At 34.7% G+C, this 21990-nt stretch overlaps 1 protein-coding gene across 1 annotated transcript in view; it reads right to left on the bottom strand.

The window, feature by feature from the left end:
- The window catches only part of CARF (calcium responsive transcription factor), a 47892-nt gene that overhangs the window by 10817 nt on the left and 15085 nt on the right, over positions 1 to 21990 (bottom strand). The window contains exons 3-9 of the mRNA XM_072617321.1: positions 17651 to 17771; positions 16413 to 16533; positions 15521 to 15605; positions 8860 to 9049; positions 5024 to 5147; positions 3467 to 3610; positions 1918 to 2151 (exon numbers count right to left, since the gene is read on the bottom strand). Coding sequence (XP_072473422.1) covers positions 1918 to 2151; positions 3467 to 3610; positions 5024 to 5147; positions 8860 to 9049; positions 15521 to 15605; positions 16413 to 16533; positions 17651 to 17771 — 1019 coding nt within the window. The remainder of the gene's footprint in view (positions 1 to 1917; positions 2152 to 3466; positions 3611 to 5023; positions 5148 to 8859; positions 9050 to 15520; positions 15606 to 16412; positions 16534 to 17650; positions 17772 to 21990) is intronic.

The raw sequence follows: 21990 nt of genomic DNA, 5'->3' as shown, positions 1-21990 counted from the left end.
ATGTATTGTATTTTATGCATTCAAAAATATTATTCTAAGAGAGTTCCACAGGCTTTACCTGCCTGCCAAAGGGATCCATCACACAAAAAAAGTTAACTCTAGTATATATTAAATATGAAGTGAGTAAAAAAAAAAAGATGTAAAATGAGTAAAAAAAAAAAAAAATAACTGCTGATCAGAATCATGCAGAAATGTTACTGGAATTTCCCCAAAGCAATGCAGAAGAGAATAACAAACATCAGCCTGGATTGGAGGATCATTAATTGATTTTGAACCTTACATCTCTAATATTTACTAGCTATGTGATCATGGACAAGTTGCTAAATTTCAGTGTGAAAAAACTCTCTGAAACTGAGGTTACTGGTCTGTAAAATGGAAATTATAATGATATGTTTAAGTACCTATCTCCCAAAGTTGATAAAAGAAGTAAATGAAATAATGCATACAAAGTATATTGCAAACTTTAAAGTACAATACACATGCCAAGATGTGTGAGAGGAACAAGCCTTCTGGTTCTCAAATCACCTAATTTTAAGTGAAAAAGCTTAATTATTTGTTGCATATCAAAGAATTCTGAACAGAAATCTACAGGTCAATTTCCATTAAAAAGGGACCATCCAAATTCATCCACTATAAAAGGACTACCACAAAAGGTGCCTCATTAAATATCATGTGAAATATTTGGGCCCCTGGGTAGGTCTTAGTATTGAAGGCACAGAAATTTTTCTATGATTATTTCCATTTTAGTGTGATTTGAAATATATATACTATTTTAAGTTAGTTTAGAGATAGTTAAATTTGCTAGACTTTAATACTGTGTACATAGTTGGAAACACTGGACGTCACAGAACTATGATTTGCCAAGACTCTGCTGGGAAATTGTTGGTTCAGGAAAAGTTACAGTTTTTAATAAAATGACAACATCTGGCTTGTCTACTCGGTGAAAAGGATCCAACAGCACATGGTGTACTGGATAGGGAACTGGATTTGAAAATGTGAATTCCTGCCTCAGATACTGCACAACCCCAGACAAGCCATTCAACCAGGCTTAGTTTCAGGTTCCTCATCTATAAAATGGGGATAATAATAAGACCTACAATTCATAGATAACATGTAAAGTACTTTGCAATTTCAAATACCATGTAAATGTTAATTATCATCACTTATTATTGCTATTTATTAAGTGCCCTTGATACGTTAGGTACCAAGGAAACAAAGACAATAACACAACAGTCCCTGCCCTCATGGAACTAACGTTCTGCATTCCCGGGGTGGGGAACTTGTGGCTAAGAGGCCACATGTGGCCTTCTAGGTCCGTGAGTATGGCCTTTTGACTGAGTTAAAGTTTTATAGAACAAATCCTTCTATTAAGGGAATTTATTAAGGGGATTTATCAAGGTTCCCTGCCCCTGTGTGTACAGGTAAGTATGATAAAAGGAAACATTTAAGAGGGAGAAAGCTTTAATAAGGAGTAGATACCAGAGCTGAGCCACAAAGGAAGACAAAGCATGTAGGAGGCAGAGCTGAAGTGGGAGAGCATTCCAGGAAAGAGGACAAAAAAGAACACGTGGAGGCAGAAGATGGAATACTGAGTTCTGGGAATGACTAAAAGTCTATTTTGACTGTAATGGAGATCTGTAAAGGGGAGTAATATGAAATAAAGTTAGAGAGTTTGTATATTACCCTATAAGCAATCAGAACCCACTATTCTTAAAGATTATATGGTCTTAGTGAGATTATTTGAGCACCTGTATGAAGATGGATGAGAGACCCACGAAGGGAGACCAACAAGGAATCTACACATGTAGTCCATGCACAAGGTAATGAGGGCATGAACTAGAGTGGTAGCTATGTGAATGGAGAGGAAGAAAAGATGTGGAACACTTAACTTTAACGCTTATCTCACTTCCACTATACCTTAGTTGTTTCCTCACTGCATAGACTTGCTCTATTCCCTGAGATACCAGTTCTCTGATCTTATCTGCTACTTGTGGATGTAGGCGTGAGGATAACGTACAGTTCTCATCCCGAACTGTATCTTCCTCATTCTCAAGTGAAGACACAAGGAGAGGGGAAGGAGAAGGAATGAGGCAAGGTTTCTGCAGTTCATGATACTGATGGGCCTTTCGGGTTGGCAACTGTACATACCACCTAATAAAGAGGAAAAATTTTAAATTAAGGCATAAAACAGAAATAAGAAAAATCATTTCTCACTCAAACTATCAAGAAGTCTAGTAAGACAAAACTTCAAGATAACACAGTTTTATAGCAAATTATAATATATGCTCTGTGCAAATTGTGGCAGATTGTATCCCAAACAAACAAAAACCTTTATAAACCTTGTGATAGACCTAAAATTGAAGTGGTGGTGGAGATCAAAGCATTATACACAAGTAATTTTCTATTGAGTTCTATATCATTGGAATTTTACCTCACAACAAAAAGACAATAATGTTAACCATCATATCCTGAAATGGGTATCACCCCATTTACCCTCCATTTTACCCCAATTAAGCTTCTGCATTGCACCTACCATCCTTTCATCCAAAGAGTGGATGTGATTCAGAGCCTGTTGAGCTATATGGGATACTCTTCGCTCACAGGGGCACAACAACACTGCCTCCACAGCACTCCCAGCTCCTGTTGGCCCAATGAGCAAGGGAATAAACTGGAAATCAAACACAGGTCTCTTGTATGGCAATGCAGAAAATAGCCATAAGGCAAATGAACTGCTTTGAAGGATAGTATTTTAACTGATGTTTTTATACTACATGGTTGCAATGATAACTTGATGAAATGAAAATTACTTACAAGTATAACACACATTGGATCAAAAAAAGGTTTCATTCTGCTCATTTCCCATGTAACTAAATCTTTTAAAGGCCACATGAAAGCAGGATATTCTATGGTTAAATAACAACAATCAAATCTGGCCTAAGCTAACAAAAGTGAGAAATTTAGAGATAAGGCTAACACTACTTTCTTATTTAATATCTGAAGTACAAAGGGTGAAGGCAATGTGTCATGTTAAACTCTTATCTTATTGCAGTTAGCTTCTATCACATTATAGCAAATTGCTGTCAGGTAAAATTTCTATTAAGGAAACAGAATAACTTATTTAAACTCAATCACCTTTTTCCTTTTTTTTTATTTTTGGTTGTCAGGAAAATCAAAGTTGGGATTTTTAATCTGGTTATAAGACCTATAATTAGATCATTTTGAAAAAAAAAAGTTGAGATTTGGAAAACTCTTTGTTCATGTCTATTTATGATACCATTTGTTAATTCTAAGAATGGCATAAAGAAAAATCATCTTTATCCTTAGCAAACTACTAGTGAGAATATTTCTTTAAAAAGAAAAAACAAGCTAGGAAAAACTGATAAACTGCCCTCCTTGGACTTGTAGAGGGGTTCTGGCAATTTAGGTGGCAAACTGAAAATGTCAAAGGACAGTATGAAACTTATACCTGATAACTCCTCCAGCATCTATCAAATTCTTCTTCAGCATGTTAAAGGCTTTCTCCTGCTCCATTCTGATGATTTTCTTATCAATTTTGGGGTCAGTGGAAACTCGATACTCAGGAAATTTTTGTACCTTTTTAATGTAAATCCTAGAAAAATGAAAGGGTGGGGATAGTATATTATATAACATCCACAAGGAATTCTAAATTATCAAGCATACCGCCTTTAGGTATACTATCCATATGTGTGTATACACATGTATATACACACATGAACAATGATTATACCTCTTAAGAGATTTTTAAAAAAATAAATTAAGCACAAAAGGTTATTTTTCAGTGTAAAACACTATATATTACATAAAATTTCATGAATGTCTAATAATGATCATTTCTGCTGGCTACTTCAGTCAACTTAGGCAAGAATCCGAGCAGCTTTTGTTAATATATCAGAGACCTATTTTTCTCTACTACTACTACAACCTCTCATAATTTTATTACTTTAATAATCTACTAGCTGTTTTTATTTCCAATCAAGACCTATTCAAAGTCACCCTCCACAACAGATTGACATTTTGCTTCATTATATCACACATTCTTCCTACAATGTTTTCTTATTGTCTTGTGATCCAATCTGAAGCTTTCAGTCAGGTGTTCCTCCATAATCTGATCCTACATGACCTAGCCAGCCTTATTTCTGTTTCTGTCTTCCTCTTCAAACCAATCTTTGTATAGTCCCCCAACATAGAATGTTCCTTCCTCTTCTGAACTATGTTAAGACACCCCTTCCCCCAACACACATAGACACACAAACATCATACCCCACCCACCTTGGTTCTTCTCTAAATTCCATCCTTCAAGACCTATATAACATCTATGAAGTATTCCCTGATAACTTCAGGTCACACCATATTCTCTCATGCATATCAAAATTTACTTGTTTTGTTTTCAAAACATTTCATATGTGTACTTTGCTTCTTGAACAAGACTATGAGTTCTTCATGGGCATGGATATTATCTTATATTTTCACATTTACCAGTACCTAGCAATTTGTTAAGGAAACAGTGGGTACTCAGTAAATATTTGTTGGTTTATGCAGAAAAAATCATTTCCTCACCTATAGAGGTGTTTCCCCGTGTCAGACTTGAAGCCAATTCACTGGAAAATATATAGAAGCTTAAATTTTTATACCCTTTGCATGTCAAAATTTTTTAAAATTTCCTTTGAGATTTAAATATAAATATTGCCTAAAATTAATGCTACAAGTTTAAATATGAAAATTCCTATAAACTGAGTTAACAATATCTTTAGAATATTTTGTGATATGAGATCTGATGTTAAAATAAAATATTACGAAGTCCCACAAAATCCCAATTACTAGTTTGTTCCAGTTTTGCCTTTCCTTTTTATGGAACTTTGAGGAACACTTTCAATATCTGAACAAAATAATGAAGTAACATTTTAAAAACTTGTTAAATTCTTCTGATCCTTAGTCTTTTTATGCTTCTAATAACAGTGGTATACTCCTTGCTGCATGGGGTCCTAGTCTAGCTGAAGCTTACCGTGCTGGACAAGTGGCTTTGTAGAGCTGACAGGAGGAGGTGCTTTCCTGCTCTCCATTTTTTTTGGCCTGGAAACCTTTCCTCCTTGGCCCAAACTGACATTCCATCACTATGGCTCTGCTCCCTATGGACAGATACCAACTATTATGTCATTAATTCAAGTATCCATCTGTTCTAGCCACTAAGTTGAAAAATAAATTGTCAATGGTAATGTCTTTTTCATAATTATCACTTTAGGGAGAAAGGATAGCAGTGGATGCCCAACTAAACTTGACTGGGAATGCAAACTGTATCTTTTTTAGGTTAAAATATATATCTTTAATTTTTTTTTTTTAGCTAAAATGTATAATAAAGGATCCCAGACATCTTACATGTAAACTAATAACACATCTTTAAAGTTGACAAATATTTTTGTTCATTGTTTTATAATTTTAATACCTTCAGCAATAGTTAACCTGATAAATAACTGTGAAAACAAAAAATCTAAGCTTTTATTTCACTGACTATCCTATTTCATCTCAAGAGATCTTCATTTTAGTTACAAAAATTACACATAATAAAAATAACTGATATTTATATAGCACTTGTAGCTTTACCAAGAACCTTAAATCCATTATCTCATTTGATCCTCCCAATCACTTCTTTTTTCAAATTTTAATTAAATAATTTGTTTTCAGTTTTCAACACTCACTTCTACAAGTTTTAAATTTTCTCCTCCTCCCTCCCCGAGATGGCATGCAATCTTATATGGGTTTTACACTTACATTCTCATTAAACACATTTTCACATTAGTCATGTTGCATAGTAGAATTAAAATGAATCTCCCAACCACTTCTGAAGTAAGGAAATTGAGGCCCAGATAGGATGAAGGCCTAGCCCATGGTCTCAAAGCTAACACATGTCAGAGGCATGAATCAAAACTACATTTCTCATAACATCAAATTCTTAGCTGCCCCCATGAGATGACAGGTTTACATTATATAAACCCTAGGTCCTCTTCCAGCTTTAAAGTCATTATTCCTATGTATCCTTGGGAATAGAAAAGTATATATTAGTGTGGTGGTGAGATGTAAGAGGCTTCAGTTTCTAAAAATGTTACCCCAAAGCCCTGTTTCACATTCAGTAGGAACCTGGTTTATACAGATCATTTTTTCTTGGGAAGGAGACTTTTTGAGGGAACAGAGAGGAGAAAATAAAAAGTAATTATGAAATATATAAGAAAAGTTATTAAATTGTTCATACTTTTTTGATCCAGAGACCAGGTTTACACTTCAAAGAGGTAAATGGCAGTAAAAAGGCTTACATGTATAAATATTTTGATAGAAGTATCATTTACAAATATAAAAAGTTGGAAGCAAAACATAAAGTCAATGGTTGATCAATGTTGTATAAATTTTGACATGTGAACGCAATGGAATATTACTGAGCTGTGAGAACTAACAAATAAGACCAAAGACACATGAAGATCCTGGTATAATGTAATGCAGAAGAGTGAAAGCAAAGACTAAGAAACAATATGTACAATGACCATAACAAAGTGAAAAAAGGCCACAAAACTAAGACAACAGTTAATGTTGGCACCAAATAATTCAATTTAAAATGCATATCCTTCCTTACTATTAACTATTGGTAAGCCATAAAAGTGGAGAGTTACTTGTATTTAAAGTTGTAATCCTTCTTTCGAGTGGCTTTGCTTAAATATCTCCAGGAATGTACACTGGGGAAGAATTACTGGGTTATGTCTGTCATGTCAGAACCAAACATATCAATTAAAAATATTCTTTTAAAATAACATTTTGTTTTTTAAAGTAAAATAACTTGAAATTTTTTTTACTCAATTTAAAATCTAATTTTAAATTAAATAGTAAAGCAACTTGAAATTTCTGAGAATAAAATAACTTGAAAAAATGCAACAGAGAAACTCAGACCTTGAAGAATTATTGCAGGAATCCTAAACCCTTTGGGGAACCAGCTGCCAAGAGCTTGAAACATCCTTTCTCCACCCCCCACCCCACCAAGAACTTGGTCCCCTACTGGAAATTAAGAGAACTGCCTATGTTGTGCAAAGCCACACTTGGGTAGTATATGTTTCCAAAAGTATTAAAGTCTCTGTCATCCTTTGAGTCACATAACTCATTCTTCAAGGGGTATCAAGTTCGGGCAACAGGTTGCATACAATGCCAGCTATAGAGGTTGAGGTATTACTCCTAAACTATAGCAAATCAACTCAGAAGTGGGGGCTGTCCTTAGGAGAACCACATCAAAACACATTAAACAAGCTAAAAAAATCATACATTCTTTTCTTTTATTAAATGTTATTTGGCATTCTGTTAATTTGTATCTGAATGTGAAACATGGTATTTCAACTGATTATACTGATTGCCGACAAAATAACAGCCTCCAGGGAGTAATGAACAGCCTGTCAGGCAAGGCCTTTGATAATTACATAAATTTGTATTATTGCATACTTAAATTACAAGCCTGTCATCCTAGGATAGGATGACAAAAGGCTTAAAATAAACATTCTGGTCCACAGTCACCCGGGAAAAGAACTCTGGGATTAAGTATGTTCTCATATAGAAAAAACCTGAGCATGTGAGTTTTAGATCTTTTCTCCCTTCCATCACCTATAACATTTCAAGTGAATCTAATCCTCTAAATATTGCACCTGGGATTCCCCAAATTGGGTGTGAGACTTCCACAATACACCATTACCCATAACATAACTCATTTTGTCCTGCTTTGTTCTAAAGTGAATCTTTTGGAATAATATCAAACCACACTCTTAGAAACTGTGGTACTGATGTGTGGTTTCAGAAATGTGATCAAGGGAAATTCCAAGATTCAATAGTATCAATAATACTTTAAATATTTATGCAGTGTGAAATACTAGAATATTACAGAACTTTTATATTATGCCCCAATGATAGCAATTCAATGATTTTATGATGACCATTTTTCTAATCCCCCAAAACTTCTAGCAGATATAAGGTTAAGAAGAGTGATGTTAATGGGAGAAAGGAAACTCAGAGGAACTGATTATTTGTTTTAAATAATAATACTCTACTACTTAATTGTTTCCACTAAGGGCTCATTCTGATGCTTCACTGTAACATGGAGGTAGCACTAGGTACCTAAAGAAAACATCATTCAAACACAAGGTCCAAAAATCCCACCAAACTGGGAAAACTTCAAAGAGCAGCCAAGCAAAGAGTTATGGATCATCAGAGGACCAGGTTCATCAGAGTTCTGATCAATATCAGGAAAAGAAATAACTACACTGATGAAATCATAGTGCCTTTGAAATATTAATTTATATTAATACTGTCAAGAAAATTATCTTTCTTTTCTGCTTTTCTAAACTATAGAGAGCATTATGGATTTGTGTTAAGAAACAGGTTATTTCTAAATAAAAAAGTTGATTCATTTACTGACAGTTTTCTTTTTGGTTTAACTTTTATTTAAATCTGCCAACATTTAGATAATGAGAGCCAATATACAGTAGCGAACAGTGAAAGCTAGCACTGGAGTCAGGTCCAAGTTCCAACTCTGACACATCTTGGCAGTATACCCCTGGGCAAGTCACTTAACCTCTCAATGCCCCATGAAGCACCATGAGACTACAAATTACTGAAGAGTTGCCCATCTATATTGGTAGTCAGGGTTTCCTCCCCATCAGTTCCTTATATTAATGAAATCACAGGATTATGATTATGATTATGAAGGAGGTAAAAAACCTTCACTTAATTATCATCTACCAAAGTGAAAATGCATAATCTCAGGAAAACCTAATTGCCTACGGAAAACAAATTATTACACATACTTTTCAAATTTACCTGCATTGACAAAAGGGATTCCATCATATGGAACATACTGGGATTTCCACATTAAGCGTGTTGCAGGTTTTGCTGGGCTTGGAGATTGGCGTGTTCCCCAGATAGTCTTTGTCTGCTGCTTGTGAAGTGTTAGTACATTTTCTAATTCTGTCTCACTCACACAATAACCACGGTATGAATCTCCAATTTTCTGCATGAATTAGAGGTTAAATAAGAAAAATATTAACAAAAGAAAACTTGCTTTATTGCAAAAGAAAACTGAAATATTTTGAAATTTCAACAGGTAAATAACCTTTTTAGATTCTGATATAACCAGAATATTATTCTGTATTATAAAGTATTTAGCCCATTGCCTGGTACATAGTTGACAATAAATGTGTACTGCTTAGGGAGAAAAAAGTAGCACTCCATTAACGATTAAATAAGAAAATACAGTGGATATGGAAGATGCATATTCTAGACTAGGGAACAGAAACTTTTTAAAGCTGGAAGTACATATGCTTAAGCACCTAGCTTCTCACAGAGTAGTTAAATTGACATTTTAATTAATTAAAGCAAAGAGAAACAAGTGGACATTGTGGTACCTTGTCTCAGAGTAATATAAAATCATGTCACTGACAAGATACAACTTAAAAACAACTTGACTGTTTCTTTCCAGGGACAATGAATCCCAACTTTAGCCATAGAATATGTGCCTATACCCAGACTCAATAAAAAGCCCTACCAAAAAATTCATTCAGATAACTACTCTTCTCTGAGAAAGAAATAAGGGCTGCTCTTTAATGAGGTATATGGAGTTGTAAGACTATACACACTTTTCTCTCACAGATGACAAGAGTAGGAGTGTAGACTAATGAGGAATTAAAGGTCTAGCTCCTCTATTGTCAAATTATTTTAATTTTGGGGAATGCATTTAACAAATATATAGGTACTGGTATATGTCTTGCTATTGCTACACTTTTAACCCACAGCAAAAATGTCCCTTTACTAAAAAGAGTAACTGTTTCCATTTTTAAAATTTAATTGATTTTATTTTTAATTTATAGAATAAAACAAACATTTCCATAACAGTATAATAAAAAAGACAAGTGCAAAGTGCAAAAATATTATGTAGAACTTGCTATTTCTTTTAAACATATAATAAAGTTATCATGTCAATTTTTTTCTTCCCTTCCCCTATCCTGTCCTGCTCTAGAGATATCTATCATTAGACACAAATAGGTATAGATATGTGTATGCATATAAATAATGCATGGGCAAAATTATTTATTCATCAAACAGGAAGATGAAAATTTAATTGTGTCTGCAGGAATTCATATGTATGTATAATAGCTGAGAGCACTAGATTTTTCATTAAAATTAAGTGATAAATTCTGAATAAGATTACATAGCAAGACCATGTGAGGAAATAAAGCAAGTTTTATAAACTGATAGTATAACCAATGTCTAATTCAAACTATAGAAACTATAACATAATTTTACTAGATACACATCACAGCAACACAAAAAGATCCTAAATATTTTTTTAAAAAATTAATTTATTTTAGTTTTCAACATTCACTTCCATTAGATTTTAAATTTCAAATTTTCTCCTCTCTCCCTCACCCAAGGTTGTGTGCAACATGATATTGGCTCTACTTATGCAGTCATATTAAACATACTAAATACTTTTTAAAAAGTGACTTTTTTAAAAAGCACATACAAAACTTTTTTCTGTCAATAATTATAAGACAGACATCAAATTCAATGAAAATTCAGTGAAAATCTGTCAAGTACTCTGTTGTAGAAAAGGCACCACCTTTGAGGGAACATGACTAGAATATGGCAACAACCTTAAAATATAAGCACTGCTTATAAAAGATGACATTGCAAATTCAATTAAGGAAGTAAATGCACTAAAAGAATATCTTGTTATAAGACTTCAGGATTAGAAATTATTTCAGAATATGAAAAAGGTTGGACACTTCCCACCTCCTACTTGCTGAGTATTATAGCGATTCTTTAATATCAGCTATTATTAACACAAAGCTCTACTCTAATGCCTCATCATGGCATGGAGCTGACACTAGGTTTTTTAAAGCCAGTGAAGTCCAAAGTTAGACTTTGATTCTAGGTGTACTTTTTGAAAAAGATTCTCAGGAGAGAGATGTCTTTTCCTAGCAGACTAAACTCTTGATGAATTCTTTGGCCATGACAACTCATGAAACAAAGTAAAATACTAGCTGGCTTTCAGTACTGCACAGTCTTCTTTCATTTCTGCAGTGACTGTGGCAGAGCGTTGAAAAAGAGGCTAAGGGTGCTAGAATCACTCCATTTTCAGAATAAAACTAATTTAGCTGTATGAACTTTAAATATGAGATTCTTGTCCAGTAACTAACAAGAGAACATACTTCTAGAGAAATTGAATTATATCAATCTTGACATTCTCAACAAAAAATGAACCCAAAAGACAAAAAGAAGTTGAGGTTAAAAGGAAAGATGGCTACAAGTTCTTTCTGGAAAAGAAGAAAAAAGAGTTTCTCATTGCCTTTGGTTTTCTTCAAAAGTAGAAAGAAAACATTATTTCATGTTATACTTGGTCATTTTCTATTGAAGTTAATTAATGATAAGTATTTGTGTAAGAAGTATACCATTATGATCAGTAGTACAGTTTTATGCATTAGCACCTATTGTAGAGCATGATAAAACATGGAAATTATTAAATAGCTGTTAAGATCCTTTGAATTAAATCAATATATACTTCAGTAGTGAATGACTATCATGCAAAGGTTAGCGTGGGAGAGGACAGTAAAAAAAGACATCATAATTCAGATTAAATGCAATAATTCATCTTGGCTCCAGAGCACCAATGATCATATGCACTTCCTTCCTTTTAGTAGAGAGTTAGTGGACTGCAAGTGAAGAATATTGCATATACTTTCAGATGTAGTCACTGTGATACTTTGCTTTTCTTAATTATTTTACTTTATTCCAGAAGAAAATTCTTTTTTGTTTGGGGGGGAGACTGGAAAATACTGTAAGAAAAACATAATTTTTTTAAATTAAAAGAAAACAGTTCAAGAATAAGAAACAGGGCTTGGCCTAGAGATTATGCAGCAGCTTCAAATACTTATATATCATAAACACCTTCTTACTGAAGAAACAAATAAAAAAATGAAACTGATTATAACAGAAACTGATTAATGAAATAGTCATTTTCAAATCGACTGTTTTAAAACTGATGTTTTAAAGTAAAGATAAAAATCAATATCAAATAAAAAATTATAAAAATGAAAAAGCATGGTCTATAATTGAGTCAACTCCAACTAGACTATTTAACAAACTTCTGAAACCTTCACAATGGAAAATGGATAAAACAATGGATTACGCATTACCATTTCCTAAAAATGTTAACTACTATAAATCAGCTGCCACAACAGGAGACTGAATAAACTTAGAAATGCCTCATCTTTAATAAATTTGAAAAAAAAAATTGCCTCATCTAGGAAATATTGGGTAAACAGATATGACAGCAAAAGGAAACGTAAGTTTAGATTGTAAGGTCTTTGGAAAAAGATTCTATAACTTATTTGTTAAATTGAAGTAAAAAGCCATTCACTTCAATTTAACAAACATTTATTAAGTACCTTCTACATACAAAGCACTGTGACAGGCACTAGGAACACAAAACAAAACAAAACAATAAAAAGGTCCTGCTCTCCAGAAGAAACTGCATGTAGTCAGAATAAGTCAAAATGAAATATATTAAAAGTAAATACAAAGCACTTTTGAGGGTGGGAGAGAGCACCATCAGCTAAGGAATTCAGAAAGACATCACAGAGAGGAGAGCCTTAGCTGAACCTTACAGGGAACTAAAGATTCCAAAAGAGAGAAGTGAGGACGTAGAACATTCCAGACATGGTAGATGGCCCGCAGAAAGGCAGAAGATTGATGATTACGTCTGAGGAACAACTGGGTTGTAATGTAGAAGGGGCAAGGGAGAGAATGTGAAATCAGTCTGAGAAAATAAGTTGGAGTCAGACTGTGAAGTTTTAAATGCTGAATAGAGCCTTTATTTTGGAGGTAACAGGGACATAGCAAAGCTTCTGGAACAAGGAAGATCAGACTTGCGCTTTAGAAGTAACAATTTGGTAGTTGTTTAGAGAATGGATTGGATAGGAGAGAGACTGGACAAAGTGAGACCACTTACCAAACTATTAAAATAGTTCAGGGCAAGAGGGCTAGAATGAGCATAGCAGCTATGTGAGCAGAAAAGGATGGATATGAGAGATATAGCAGATGTAGGATATCTAAGACTTGGCAAATTATTGGATATTAAAAGTGAGGGAGAGTCACTCAATAAGCATTTATTGAGCGTTTTCTATGTGCCAGACAAGTACTACAGATAAAAAAAAAAAAAAAAAGATGGCCTTGCCCTCCAAGAGCTCACATTTTGAGGGAGACAAAAATATACACATTACAGAGTAGATGGAAGGTAATCTCAAAGGATGGGAAGGACTGAGAAATGCTTCTGATATAAGGCAGGGTTTGAGCTGACTCTTGAAGGAAACCAGGAAAGCCAAGAGGCAGAGGTAAAAAGAGAACATTCTAGGTGGGGAGGCCCATCTAAAGACAGAACTAGAAGAAAGAATATTGTGGGCAAGGAACAGAAAGTAGGCCTGGACTGTTAGGCCTAGAATGCTTGGAGAGAAATCTTTTTTTTTTAAATTTTGTTTTCAGTGTTCTACAATCACTTCCATATATCCTAGATTTTTCCCCTCCCTCCCCCGCTCCTCCTCACCTCCCTACTCCCTCCCTGAGACAGCATACAGTTTTATATAGGTTCTACAGACACATTCCTATTAAATACATTTTCATCTTAGTCATGTTACATAGAAGAATTAAAATGAATAGGAGAAAAAACGAAACAAACCAAAACATAATACAAAAGAAAATGATCTATCTCATTCTGTGATCCGCAGTTCTTTCTCTGGATGTGGAAGGTATTTTGCCTTAAGAGGCCATTGGGATGTGATTACTGAATGATACTTGAAAGATCATGATACCTGAAAGATTATGGCAAACAGGTAAAGCATTACAGGGTTAGAGAAAGGTAAATATTGTTCTTATTTTCATAAAAGAGATGAGGATTATGGGGCAGTGAGTTTCATTCCTGGGAAAATTCTTGCACATGTATTAACAGGATTAATGAACATCCAGGAAAGAAAGAAAAAGGTTCATAAAAATTAGTATGTATTCATAAATAAAAATATAACATTAATCTTATTTACTTTTTGACAGGTTATGAACTTCATAGCTCAAGGGAATACTGTAGATTTAGTTTACCAAAATTTTAGTAAAGTTGCTTGGTCAAGCATCTTAAGTTATTCTTGTGGAAAAGATGAAGTGTGGATTATATGATATTACAAGTAGGAGGGGTTCAGAATTGGTTGAATGGATGGACTCAAAAAAGCAGGCATTAATATTCCCATTTCACTTGGAAGGAGATCTCTAATGAAGTTCCCCAGAGACCTCTACTGACTCTATGCTGTTTAACCTTTTAATCAACGACAGCATCTTTATCAAACCTGCAGACAACACTCCGGACGATCTAGTCAGGATCAAAAAGGAACTGAACAGGCTAGAATATTGTGTTAAATCTAGCAAGGTAAAGTTGTTTAAGGATAAATGTAAAGTTTTATTAACCTTGGGCTTAAGAAATCAATTTCACAAGTATAACACAGGGGAGGTGTGGTTAGCTAGCAATTTGTTTGAAAAGGATCTGGAAGTCCGAGTGAACTTCAAGCTCAACAAGACTCAAGAGAGAAAATGGTGGTCATAAAAATTAAAACATTCTGCTTTGAGAACCAAAGCTTCCAAAATCAAGAAGATGACACTCCAGCTGTGCTGCGTTTTGGCTTGACAACATCCAGAAGATTGTGTTCTGAACCCCACATTTTAAGAGAGGCATTGATAAACTGAAAAGCATCCATAGGAGAATGGTAAAGGGCTTTGAGTCTCTGCCACATGAGGATCAGGTAAATAACTGGGATGTTCAGTCTGGAGAAGAGAAGGTGTAATGGGGAACATGATAGCTTTCTTCAAGTACCTAAAAGAAAGCCATATGGGAGGAGGATCAAATTTGTTCTATTTGGACCCAGAAGGCAGAACTAGGATTAATGGTTAAAAGTTGCAAAGAAGGAAATTTAAATTTGATGTAAGACTAAAAGGTCTAACCACTAGAGATATTCAAAAGTAAAATGGCTTCCTTTAGGATGCCGTAGGTTCCCTTTCAATAGAAATCTTCCAGCAAAGACTGTACGTCCACTTGTAAGGTGTAATGTAGTGAGATCCTTTTTCAGGTATGGGTTGGACTAGAGATGGTTTCTTTTAATTCAGAAACTCTGAAAGTCAGTAGATTTTAGAATCATAGAAACCAGGACAGGAAAGAGATTCAAAAAGGAAGAAGTAATTTACAACAATGAAATAGGTTAGTTGGAACTTAAACAGTCCCCGCACTGAGGGAACTTACAATCCACTCTGAAGAAACAATAGAAAAGACCAAGTTTACTTTGTTTATAATACTTCACATAAAATCTACAGATACAGAGAAAAAGTGCACTTTGACAGTAACGTCATCAGGATTCTCCCTTAATTTAGGTTAAGAAGATTTTTAACCTACCTGGCAATTCCGTAGACGATGAGCCCAAGTAGGAGTATGTGGAAGAAGTGGTTGCAGAGGGACAGGAAAAGGGTCATCAGCGATTCTAAAAGGACAACATACATATCAATGGCAAGGAGAAAAGGCATTGCTTTGCCAGAGTCAGAAACCCAAGTACTAAGACAAAAGATGAAGTTTCATAAATCATCACCAAAAAGGCAATGTAGAAAGGAATTTTGCAGGTCACCTATGGTTTTTTTTTTTGAGTAGTCATATATAATTGATGCAAAGTTACACACTTTAAGATTGCTAATATCTTCATCTCCCAAAACACTGAGTCTGATAGGATACTCTTCTTTAATACAACCTGCAGTCACTACAAAATCAGTTATATTAGATATTTGGTTCCTTTATTTATTACTTAGGGCAAATCAGTTATTTGATTTCATGGGGATTAAGGGAATCCAAACTAATTCTTCAAATCAGTGTTATATTTTGGTAGAAGGGGTAGGAACAAGTATAACTTTCTTAACCAAAAAACTGTTTGAGAAGACAAAAACAAAACAAGAGGATACAAATTATTAAAGTCAAATCACACAGAAAGTAACACAAGCAATGGTGTTTTAAGGTAAGAAATTAGTAACTTTTTTTTCAGAAAGCCTAGAGCAATCAATTCTTTTTGTATTTCCTCAATAGAAAATAGTCAGGTGTCAGTAATGAAAAACGAAACTTTGGCCATCGGCACCTTCTGAAACAGTCTTATTGTTTCCAACATACCTTTAAAAGAAACCAAGACTTACATACTTAATAATAAATGAATTACTAAACTTTTATATATAAGGTCCCCTTAGAACACAAATAATTTGGAAAAGACGTCCATGATGCTAGATGAGTTCTTTCCCTACAGACCTACCTAGCTGCTGCCTTCTTAGGCAAGGAGAGGGATGCTTGTGGATGAAGAATGTAACTACTGGTATTATCTGCTATAGCAGCCACCGCTACAGTCTGGAAGTGTCCATCAGTGGTATTCTCTTCTGAAATAGTTCAATAACAACAACACAAAATAATCTTATTTAATAATATCAAAAGAATTAGATAACTTTAACTTTTCTCTCTTTTGGAAAAGCAAGAATTGTAGCTAAGATAAAGGTGGCAAAACTAAAAATACTTTGTTGAGAATTTTCTAAAATAATTTGTTTTGAAATTTATAGTACTATCACTTTGTATTTATGTTTTAGGGTTTAAATTGAGAAGCCAAGAGATGAACAAAGAAAAAGCAGAAATAGTTGGGGCAACTATCATTTTACAATGTCATAATAATACTTAAAGTGCACAATTTCTGTACGTGTTTATGTCTTTCTTTTAAATAAAAGTCCCCTTCATAAAGTGTATTGTGACTGAGAACCTAGATTATGAATTAACAGTAATGTCATCATAATGCCACCCTACCACAAAATATTATTAAAGTAGCAAAGAAATAGAGCTATAATGTTATAAGAGAAGGGGATAAAGAAATGGGAAAACATGAAGCTGGGAGGGAAAGAAAAAATGCTTATTAACTGAAAAAAGTTTCATTAGAAACATTAGTGAAAACAAGGAAGATCAATGAGAGCGCTCTAAAAGGGAGAACTGAGAAAAGTGCAAATGAAGTGCAGAATAAAAAGAGAAAGAGTATGAAGCCCCTTTCAGCAACTAGGGAAAAAAGGAGAGTAGAAAGTGCAAGGAGCAGAGAGAAAACAGGAACAGTGGGGGGAGAAAAGGTATGAGTAACATGCTCATATACAAATATGCACCAAGAAACAAATGCAACACTCCTCCAGTAGCTGTTAGCTCTATGTCTGGTTATTAGCATTATTATTAATATTACTACTGTTAAAATTAAAAAGAATTTATTTTATGCTCACTGGTCCTTTGGGGAGGAAGCAGGAGTCAACCAGCTTCACAGAATTCCAAACTGAAATAGACAGCTAACCTAGACAGGGGTTGGAAAATGAACTTGAAATTTATTTGGGCCAAGCATCTTTATCTAGTTAATTAATATTCACAATCCTACCTGAAGAAATCAATTTTAACATTGACTTCACTGAAATGATTTTCTGAAATGTTTGATCATCACCCTCAAGGCCCCCAAACAGTACTTCTATTACTCACCCTGAGGACTGGTCACATCCAGGAGCTGCCCCTGAGGAATGATAACTTGTGCCATTCCTGTCTGAGTAGATGGAATTACATGAAGCACCTGTCCATTTTCTGATGGACTAGTAACAATCATCTTGAAAATAGGAAGGGAAAAAAATTAATGTATACTCCTACACTTGTTTAATAAAATTACTTTTTTGTTAATCATATCTTTCATGTGCCCCTTTTTCATCATGCATACTGCCTACTACTTTAATTCTAGATGCCAATAACCTAATCTCACCTGTACTATTATAAGAGCATACAATGTCTCCTCCTCCAATCCTTTCTTCAAAATACAGCTAGAAGTCTTCCTAAGCCAAAATCTGATTATACCCCTCCCCTGCTCAAAATCCCCCAGGGCTCCCAATAGTCCAAAGCAGAGGTGTGGGTGTGTCACAAATCTCGGGCAATCTGGTGAAATCTATGCACCCTTTCTTCAAAAGCATAAAATACATAGGATTACAAAGGGAACCAACTATTTCACATAATCCGGGTTAAGAATTCTCAGTCTAAAGAATAAAACAGCAACTTCACAGCCTGTTATTTGTGGCCCACCATTGCTTCTAACCTACCTTTCCAGATTTACTTCACTTTACTCCACTTCAATGTCCCAGCCAAAACAGACTACTACCTGCTACTCAATCTCTCCCTGCTCTTTTTCATCTTGATATACATACTCCATTCCTATAGCACATTCCCGCCTCATGTTTACTTGTTTAAATTCCTCCCTCAAGGCCCAGCATGAGCCATCATCTCCATAAAACCATCTCTAATTTTTTAATGCAATTTAACTATCCCTCCCATTTTTTACAGCACTTTGTCTCTAGATTCATGTCTTACCTATGTTTAAGTCATATATTTCACATTAAAACATAAGATCTTTGAGAACGGGAGTACAGGGAAGGCACTTGATGAGGTCCTTTGAATCTCTTTAATGTATTTATTATGCATGAAATTTCCTCCACTAAAATCTTAATCCATTGCCTAATTTGGATATGAAGATGCCCTTATTTTTTTTAAAGGTTATACCAGAAAAATTTTAAGTTCTGACAGGTCCTACCAAGCAGGAAAGGCTTTGAGTATAGGTTTACTGATCAACTTGTGTATCTGTTGTCTAAGATTGAGTTTAGCAAGCTTTGGAGAGGCTCCTCAACAGACTGGCCACAGGATAAATTTTTCAGCCACAGAAATTCTTTAAGACCATTTACAATGCAGATTGCATTTCAGTCTGCATTGGAAAAGGGAAAATCTATACCAATGAAATTGTAGATTCTTAATCTACATAATCATATGAGATCTAGTTATTTTTAAAAATCTAAACAAATCATTTGGCCAGAAATAAAAATTTTAATGCTACTTTAGTTATGACATATTTTTGCCCTATGTAACAAGCATGGTTATATAGTTACTTGTCTGACACTCTTAATATGACTTAATTGCTATTGCCCAAGAGGTGCTAATATCATATTAGGTCTCTTTTATGCATCCCTGCCTCTAGGTGGCAGGAGATACCATGTAAATTGCAAATAACCCATTAGTCATTCCACCTACTTATTCTCCTAGACTTCCCTCTGCATAGCAGGGCAACATGTAAACATTGCAGACACTTCATACTTTGAAAAGTTCTAATACTGGTATTTGATTTTGGGGGAAAAACTACACCAGAAATAGAATAACACAATTATAAACATTTCACAGACAAAATCTGGTCAATATTTCCATCTTAAGTCTAATAAATTTCTTTGACAAACCCAGACAGCAGGGGAAAATGATAAAAGTCCTGGATTTGGAATTAGTGGACCTGGGTTCAAGTTTGAGTTCTGTCACTGTGTGATTTGAAGCAAGTTGTCTTAAATTCTCTGAACTTCTATTTCCTCATCTACAAATGATGTTAATATTTGTGTGTTAGATCTCAGGATTGTGGTGACAATCTAAGATATCAATATGAGTTACTATTGTTACTATTACTACCATCAGAGGCCTATTACCCCTACTATTATAATACAGCCAGTATGGCAGTTTTGATGTCATTTACGTAACGTAGACACTGACAAGACACAAAGAAGGGCATTTCCATCTGCATCTGCAGTCAGCAAGATCTGAGCTGAAACCTGATCTCAGACACTTATTAGCCATGTGACCCTAGGTAAATCACTGTCTGCTTCAGTTTTCTCATCTGTAAACTGTGGGAAATAACTGCAGCTATCTCCCTGGGCTGTTATGAGGACAAAATGAGCTATCAATGAGCTATCTGTAGTGTTCTGCAAACCTGTAGACACCATTTGAATGGTAGCTAACATTATTATCTCTTTTATTCCTTCTTAGTGATATTTTGCAAGTACCAAATAACATATAGGATTTCTTCTACATTAGACGATAAGAATGCTGAGACTTCTCTTAAATCTGATACAATAAATGAAAGATTATATGAGAGGGAAAGGTTAAAGCCAATGATTTAAGAGTTTGATCTTTCCCATATTAGGAAGTACTGCCCAAATAGAAAAAAGAAAGTTTCCTCTGCATTTATTCCCTTTACTCTGAATACCTGTCTAACCTTAGAAAAGTAATTTGATCTCTCCGAGCATTCTTTTCTTCATATGTAAAATGAGGCTGCCTAGATGTTTTCTAAATGTTCTTCCAGACCTAACCCTACAACACTGATATTTCACTCTAAATCCAATGACCTTAAACAACAGAACCTATGCCATAAGTTCAGTGGGTATTCAAGAAATACTTTTAGATTATGGCAATATATTTCTACAAATTTATCTGGCTAGCATAATTATTTTACAATGAAGTCAATACAATTCATGCCCTTGTTACTTAGAGACAATGTGATGTGCTGAGAAGTGATGATTTCAAATCAGAGGAAGGGCCAATGCCATAGTACCTATATCTATATCTTTCCCATGCCATTTGAGATGACTGGTCTTGGCTTTCTGCTTTTCAAGATCTTCTGACACCTCCCTAGCTTTTCCTAGAAAAGCTACATAGAAGGCGAAGTATTACTTCTGTTACAAGTTCACGTTGGTCAGCTCCTTAGCACAGTAATTCTGGGCAAGTTGCTCACCCCTCTCCGTATGAAATGAAAGGGCTGGACTAAATGACTGAGTCTAAGGTCTCTTCTAGTTCTAAATCTACGATTCTATGCATCACTCTACTTGGGGCAAACCAAGTAACTAAACCATAAGCTTATCTTATAATCTTCCATTTAGTGTCTTCTCCCATTCCAATTTGTGGCCTAAGTGATAATCATATTCTCTTTAGCAATGGACAGTATAACCTATCCAGCTCACACTCTGAGACTTCTACCCAAATCCTCTTATAAGTCTGCCAGGGGGTAGCTACTCAATACACTGGGGGCCTTCCTCCTATTATCTTTCAGTCAAACATGAGCTATCAATTATCCCTCACTTCTATTACATTTGAAAACACATTTCTTTGGTGACATCCTTCCTTATTCCCTGTCCATAATATGCTACTACCTCTTCATGCCCTCCATTGCTCATGGGATCCTTAATCTCACTTCTCTAGAGATTGTAATACTCTGACTCATAGCCCCACATCACTGCTGAGAGAACAGTGATCCTAACAAAATGGGCCTCTGCTTTTGGTCATTGAAATAATTTAGCAATTCACTCCTCTCTCTTCCTCCTATTCAATTTTCAGTTCAGCTCAGGTCCATTTTCGGTTTCTCTAAGACCTACCTACATACATATTCTACACATACTCACATACATGCATACACATACACACACACACACACACACACACACAAAGATGAACTCTATAAATTGTCCCTCCAACTGCACGGTTTGACCACTGGGCATTCTTTATCCATTTAGTTTTTCTGATGTATATCATTAATCCAAATTCATCTGTGTGATTATGGATCTCACTGAGCAGCTTTAAAATATTCCAGGACTCAGTACAATCAGTACAAGAGTCATACACAAAATTGATTAATAATAAGAATCTCACCACTTGTGGAAGAAATCTGATTTCAACTATATAAGCCAAATTACCTCCAGAGTGGTGGTGATTCTCTGGCAAACACACATCTCGATGTTTTGTTAATCATTTGATATCAGTACTTAAAGGCTCAAAAAGGATCACCTGTAACATCTTTTAAGGACTCATAATTTTGACAAATGCAAGGAAGATACCATGTTGTAAGAAATCTTTTAAGGGAGATCTATGGAATTACATGCCTTTGTGCAGTCAAGAAATCATAAGGGCCGTGGGACTATATATTTTCTTTTCCAATATTGGGACTGTGTATTTCTACATGTTTCATTCAATAATAAATA

This window comes from Notamacropus eugenii, chromosome 6, assembly GCF_028372415.1.
Source record: "Notamacropus eugenii isolate mMacEug1 chromosome 6, mMacEug1.pri_v2, whole genome shotgun sequence".
Classification (NCBI taxonomy): Eukaryota; Metazoa; Chordata; class Mammalia; order Diprotodontia; family Macropodidae; genus Notamacropus; species Notamacropus eugenii.
Note: the sequence above shows the minus strand (reverse complement) of the source record. Positions and strands in the feature narration are given on the sequence as shown.